The 7135-nt window shown below is 35.7% G+C and overlaps 2 protein-coding genes across 2 annotated transcripts; one reads left to right on the top strand and one right to left on the bottom strand.

Annotated features, from left to right (window-relative positions):
• Window positions 1–265: 265 nt before the first annotated feature.
• LOC120360044 lies at window positions 266–850 on the bottom strand (the record flags this gene model as incomplete). Its single annotated transcript, XM_039459598.1, has 3 exons — window positions 650–850; window positions 446–565; window positions 266–343 (listed from the first exon to the last, which is right to left on the bottom strand). Coding segments are annotated over exons 1-3 (340 nt in total), but the record flags the coding sequence as incomplete, so codon positions are not given.
• Window positions 851–991: 141 nt separating this feature from the next.
• On the top strand, window positions 992–3349 carry LOC120360045. The gene is made up of 2 exons (XM_039459599.1): window positions 992–1485; window positions 1647–3349. The coding sequence occupies exon 2, from the start codon at window positions 1851–1853 to the stop codon at window positions 2511–2513; it is 663 nt and encodes a 220-aa protein (XP_039315533.1). The 5' UTR covers window positions 992–1485; window positions 1647–1850; the 3' UTR covers window positions 2514–3349.
• Window positions 3350–7135: the final 3786 nt, after the last annotated feature.

Genomic DNA, 7135 nt, shown 5'->3' with positions numbered 1-7135 from the left:
CGTCCGCGCGCCCGTTTTCTCGTCCGTCCGTCCGCGCGTAGCCCTTAAGTTTTGTTGGGTCCGTCCGAGCGTCACCGTCATCCGTCCGTCCGCGCGTCGTGGCCAAGCCACTCCACCTGTATATAGTCAGTACGTAATAAACGCACTATTGTATTTACCACCCAAAGCAATACACGTCTAGTTCTCTTGGCGACCTCCCTCCGCGTCCTGGTCCGTCCGCAGTCACGCACCGCCCCGTGCGCGGAAAAAGACGGGTCGTTACAACCTGATGATTCACCGACGGGGGTGTATCGAGGTGATGGTGGCTCCGCAACTAAGTCCGCGATTTCAATTCGTGGTCTTCCTAGAAAATTTTCTATATTTAATATTTGATAAAACTGAGAATATTTAATTTTCTCCACGAGACGATGCGTGTCTCATGCTTACTGTACGTAGAGTTACTTACGGGCTGCTACGGCACCTTGAAGCTCCTCTTCTGCGCGTCGTCGTCTCGCCCCGTAGTTTCGCTCAAGAGGCGCCGCACGACGAGGCGGTAGCGGCTCAACCCTGGCTACGTGTCTTACAACTGTAAAAATAAATATAATTAAATAATATCTAAAAACTCTTACATTAATACGGTCAATTTTAAATTTACATCAAATTTACTTACCTTCTCTTTGACGCAAGAAGTCAGCTATATGACCCCCCGCATCATTTTCAAAAAACGCTTTATTCTGTTGTCGCGTTTCAACGTGACGTCGAATTATATTTTCCAACGTCACGTTGCCATTACAGTGCCCCAGCCTGTGCATAACACATAGCAATGTGCTGGAGCACTCCTTAGCGAACTTGTCGAACAATGCGTAGTTCGACGCGTGACCCTTCACTATTTTATTATTAAAATTACACGCCACGATAAAAAATTTAACAATATCGTCGCGCAACATTTTCACTATTTTCACTTTTTCACTCGCAATAAAAATTGCACTTACAACGTTTGTCGTATTACAACGAAAAACTCTCGACTTATAACTGGAGAGTACGAAAGCCGAACTAACGCTTAGCTTTCGTGAAACTTAACATTTATACGCTGCATCTTCCAAATATTTCAAAAGCGAGGAAAAAGAAAATGAATTTATCTCGACAACTCAGCCTTCTTTCGAATTCTGATTTTTCTAGTTAGTCCTATCTACTGTTCTGTTTTATTGCTAGACAAAACCCTCGTTTCGTAGATTCATCTTATAGTAGATAATGTTTCCTATTCTTTGATTAGAAAAAAATCATACTCTTGTCAAAAGTTGACATTTGAAAAAAATCAGGCTAAAAGCCAAACCTTAAAAATTCTTCTAACAAAAGCATATTTTTGACATTCTTTCCTGTCGATAAAACGAAAGGCTCGATAAAAGTTTAATCTTTGACTCCCTATCTAGAAAAAATCACGCTCACCGCAAAGGATGATATTTTTGATAACGGAAGTGAAGGAAGTCATTTATCTGGAAAAAGTCAGTAAGTGCAAGTTATCACATGTCCGAACAACTTATCGTAAGTGCGCACGCTCACGTCTTTGTCGTATTAGACATATCCTCGTGATATTTTAAATCATATCGCTGTAAGATTATTTCTCTTAGAAAATTTAGAAAAATTTAAAAATGTTTTTAATTTTTTAGCTGCGCGCGCAGACTCGTGTCTATATTGTTGCAACGTCGCAAACAGAGTCGACGTGGTCAACGATACCCCGTACTGAAAATCATTCAAGTCTCCTCGTTCGAAGTGTTAACTTCGTTAGAGAGTAACCTTGTGTTTTTATTACTGTTAGTCCTGTTACTTTTCATCAGTTTCGCCGTTCGATAGAACAAAGTAAAAAGAAGAAGATGGCTAACCAGCAAGCTAGTAATAACTCTGCAAAGCGAACAGGGATTCCCGATATCAGCGAGATGCATAACGACGAGAGGAGAAGCGAACGCTTTCCCATGTTACTGACAACAACGTATGGACTCAACAATTCACATACGAAAAGGATACTCGTGGGACTGCAAACTACTAAAAAGGGAATCTTTGAGCCTGTAGTGAAATTAAGCGGGAGCAACGCTGACGGAGTATATTTTGATGCGGAATCGTGGCTGCAATTTCAAGAAAACATGGGAGTTATGAGCGACTACTTGAACGCGAATAACAAATTCAAACCGGAACCTGTAGTAATAAAAAATATCTCAGTCATCTTTACCTCATCCTACGGGTCAAAGTCGCTATTGTTGACGTACAAGGAGAAAGAAAAGTCAGATTCTGCGGAAAATACCAACGAGGAGGGCGAAGATTCAGCACCACCGATGAAGAAACGGAAACTCTATGCCGTAGCAATCGTGATGCAGAAAACTACCTTCCTGGGCTTGGAGAACGTAATGAAGTGCGTGGATGCTTATTTAGAACATTTAAAAACTTTAAGCAATATCGTCAACGAGTGCGCTCACTATTTAATCAAAGAAATAGAATTGAAACTTCCGAAAAGTTACGTAGATCGCGATATCATAAACTAACGTTAAAAGGAAACTATAGTGAAATCGAACGCGATGTACGTACTCAAATTAAGGATTTAACTTTTCTTGATATGTACTTTAATATAATATTTTTAGAAATAACTTTACTGCGCTTCGACGAAATCGTCCATATAATTCTGTCAAATCACAGGTCATAATTTGTACAATTTCATGATATAAACGCACTCTTTTGCAGCGTCATATTTAATCATGCATTTTTTAAAAAGTATAAATCTTCGTATGATTAATGTAAGAATAATAATAAATAGTTTGTAAGATTGATGTAACAATAATAATAGTTTCCACAAATTTTTTCTTTATAATAAAAGAAAATGCGTGATGAAACCATCTATTCAATCATGTAACTTAAAAATGTAAGAATATACTCGTAGATGTATGAAAAAAGTTGAATGTTTCAATAAATAGTCTTTTGTAACTTTAAAAACCGAATTATTTTTTCACTCGACCTACCTAACGCCAAGACTCTATCTCCTGTACGTAGTAACGCTAAAATCGTAAAGTGCTTCCTTTTGATAATTATCTTTTTCTAAACGTACCATACCTTTGAAAGCATATGTATATCGTAAAAGGCGCTTCCGTCCTTTCTATCGTAATTTTCAGATAAGACCTTTCGACTTCTCAGGCCTCTTTTACCCGTTCCGCAATTTGCTGCTAAATTTTTCCCAAAATACCTGTTTTTCAACCAATCCGCTCCTGGGGGCAGCCGTGGGGGAAACCAATAAGCACACTCTAATTCCTCCCGGAGCCATCCCCTTTACTTCCCAATAAAAACGCTCCTGATATCGTCAGGTCTTCCCCGCCCCACCCCACGGTCCTGATATCGTCAGGTCCTCCACGCCCCGCTCCAAATTTCGTCAGACCCTCCCCTCCACTTGGCCCTTTTACTGCTAGCGCGTCTCCCTACTCCCACCATTTCACTGATAAGACTGGCGCCAGTGACGTAATTTGTTTTGACGCCCCATGGCTAACCATATACTACTGATACATCATGATAAAAGTTATATCTCTTCTGTGGGCTATCAGAACACATAGATATTGGAGAAATTCGCAAAAAAACCAATTTTACTAAAAAATTTCGAACTTTGACTGATATAACTTTTTCGTCTTTTACTTTAGCGACTCGATCCATTATGATAAATGTTATAACTCTTCTCGGTGTTATCAGAACACAGAGATATTGGAGAAATTCGCAAAAAAAAATTTACTCAAAAATTTTGAAATTTGCCTGATATAAGTCTATCCTTTTTCAGTTCAGCGATTCGATACATCATGATAAAAGTTATATCTCTTCTGTGGGCTATCAGAACACAGAGATATTGCAAAAATTCGCAAAAAATCAATTTTACTAAAAAATTTCCAACTTTGACTGATATAACGCTTTCGTCTTTTCTTTAGCGATTCGATCCATTATGATAAATGTTATAACTCTTCTCGGGGCTATCAGAACACAGAGATATTGGAGAAATTCGCAAAAAAACCAATTTTTACTAAAAAATTTCGAACTTTGACTGATATAACTTTTTCGTCTTTTACTTTAGCGATTCGAACCATTATGATAAAAGTGATAACTCTTCTCGGGGCTATCAGAACACAGAGATATTGGAGAAATTCGCAAAAAAAATTTTACTCAAAAATTTCGAAATTTGCCTGATATAAGTCTTTCCTTTTTCAGTTCAGCGATTCGATACATCATGATGAAAGTTATATCTCTTCTGTGGGCTATCAGAACACATAGATATTGGAGAAATTCGCAAAAAAACCAATTTTACTAAAAAATTTCGAACTTTGACTGATATAATTTTTCGTCTTTTACTTTAGCGATTCGATCCATTATGATAAAAGTTATAACTCTTCTCGGGGCTATCAGAACACAGAGATATTGGAGAAATTTGCAAAAAAAATTTTACTCAAACATTTCGAAATTTGCCTGATATAAGTCTTTACTTTTTCAGTTCAGCGATTCGATACATCATGATAAAAGTTATATCTCTTCTGTGGGCTATCAGAACACAGAGATATTGGAGAAATTCGCAAAAAAATCAATTTTACTAAATAATTTCCAACTTTGACTGATATAACGCTTTCGTCTTTTCTTTAGCGATTCGATCCATTATGATAAATGTTACAACTCTTCTCGGGGCTATCAGAACACAGAGATATTGGAGAAATTCGCAAAAAAAATTTTCCGGAAAATTTTCAAACTTTGAATGATATAACACTTTCGTCTTTTACTTTAGCGATTCGATCCATTATGATAAATGTTATAAATCTTCTCGGGGCTATCAGAACACAGAGATATTGGAGAAATTCGCAAAAAAAATTTTCCTCAAAGTTTTCGAACTTTGACTGATATAACTATTTCGTCTCACTTTAGCGATTCGATCCATTATGATAAAAGTTAGAAATCTTCTCTGGGCTATCAGAACACAGAGATATTGGAGAAATCCGCAAAAAAAATTTTACTCAGAAATTTCGAAATTTGCCTGATATAAGTATTTCCTTTTTCAGTTCAGCGATTCGATACATCATGATAAAATTTATATCTCTTCTGTGGGCTATCAGAACACATAGATATTGGAGAAATTCGCAAAAAAACCAATTTTACTAACAAATTTCGAACTTTGACTGATATAACTTTTTCGTCTTTTACTTTAGCGACTCGATCCATTATGATAAATGTTATAACTCTTCTCGGGGTTATCAGAACACAGAGATATTGGAGAAATTCGCAAAAAAAAATTTACTCAAAAATTTTGAAATTTGCCTGATATAAGTCTATCCTTTTTCAGTTCAGCGATTCGATACATCATGATAAAAGTTATATCTCCTCTGTGGGCTATCAGAACACAGAGATATTGGAGAAATTCGCAAAAAAATCAATTTTACCAAAAAATTTCCAACTTTGACTGATATAACGCTTTCGTCTTTTCTTTAGCGATTCGATCCATTATGATAAATGTTATAACTCTTCTCGGGGCTATCAGAACACAGAGATATTGGAGAAATTCGCAAAAAAAGTTTTACTCAAAAATTTCGAAATTTGCCTGATATAAGTCTTTCCTTTTTCAGTTCAGCGATTCGATACATCATGATAAAAGTTATATCTCTTCTGTGGGCTATCAGAACACATAGATATTGGAGAAATTCGCAAAGAAAGCAATTTTACTAAAAAATTTCGAACATTGACTGATATAACTCTTTCGTCTTTTACTTTAGCGACTCGATCCATTATGATAAATGTTATAACTCTTCTCGGGGTTATCAGAACACAGAGATATTGGAGAAATTCGCAAAAAAAATTTTACTCAAAAATTTTGAAATTTGCCTGATATAAGTCTTTACTTTTTCAGTTCAGCGATTCGATACATCATGATAAAAGTTATATCTCTTCTGTGGGCTATCAGAACACAGAGATATTGGAGAAATTCGCAAAAAAATCAATTTTACTAAATAATTTCCAACTTTGACTGATATAACGCTTTTGTCTTTTCTTTAGCGATTCGATCCATTATGATAAATGTTATAACTCTTCTCGGGGCTATCAGAAGACAGAGATATTGGAGAGATACGCAAAAAAAATTTTCCGGAAAATTTTCGAACTTTGACTGATATAACACTTTCGTCTTTTACTTTAGCGATTCGATCCATTATGATAAATGTTATAACTCTTCTCGGGGCTATCAGAACACAGAGATATTGGAGAAATTCGCAAAAAAAATTTTCCTCAAAATTTTCGAACTTTGACTGATATAACTATTTCGTCTTTCACTTTAGCGATTCGATCCATTATGATAAAAGTTAGAAATCTTCTCTGGGCTATCAGAACACAGAGATATTGGAGAAATCCGCAAAAAAAATTTTACTCAAAAATTTCGAAATTTGCCTGATATAAGTCTTTCCTTTTTCAGTTCAGCGATTCGATACATCATGATAAAAGTTATATCTCTTCTGTGGGCTATCAGAACACAGAGATATTGGAGAAATTCGCAAAAAAACCAATTTTACTAAATATTTCGAACTTTGACTGATATAACTTTTTCGTCTTTTACTTTAGCGACTCGATCCATTATGATAAATGTTATAACTCTTCTCGGGGTTATCAGAACACAGAGATATTGGAGAAATTCGCAAAAAAAAATTTACTCAAAAATTTTGAAATTTGCCTGATATAAGTCTATCCTTTTTCAGTTCAGCGATTCGATACATCATGATAAAAGTTATATCTCTTCTGTGGGCTATCAGAACACAGAGATATTGAGAAATTCGCAAAAAAATCAATTTTACTAAAAAATTTCAACTTTGACTGATATAACGCTTTCGTCTTTTCTTTAGCGATTCGATCCATTATGATAAATGTTATAACTCTTCTCGGGGCTATCAGAACACAGAGATATTGGAGAAATTCGCAAAAAAACCAATTTTACTAAAAAATTTCGAACTTTGACTGATATAACTTTTTCGTCTTTTACTTTAGCGATTCGATCCATTATGATAAAAGTTATAACTCTTCTCGGGGCTATCAGAACACAGAGATATTGGAGAAATTCGCAAAAAAAATTTTACTCAAAAATTTCGAAATTTGCCTGATATAAGTCTTTCCT

This window comes from Solenopsis invicta, unplaced genomic scaffold (assembly GCF_016802725.1).
Source record: "Solenopsis invicta isolate M01_SB unplaced genomic scaffold, UNIL_Sinv_3.0 scaffold_894, whole genome shotgun sequence".
NCBI lineage: Eukaryota > Metazoa > Arthropoda > Insecta > Hymenoptera > Formicidae > Solenopsis > Solenopsis invicta.
This window is presented reverse-complemented; position numbering and strand designations above follow the sequence as displayed.

Excerpts from the sequence above, each read along its gene's own strand:
- LOC120360045 (XM_039459599.1), top strand. The coding sequence starts at position 1,851 with ATGGCTAACCAGCAAGCTAGTAATAACTCTGCAAAGCGAACAGGGATT.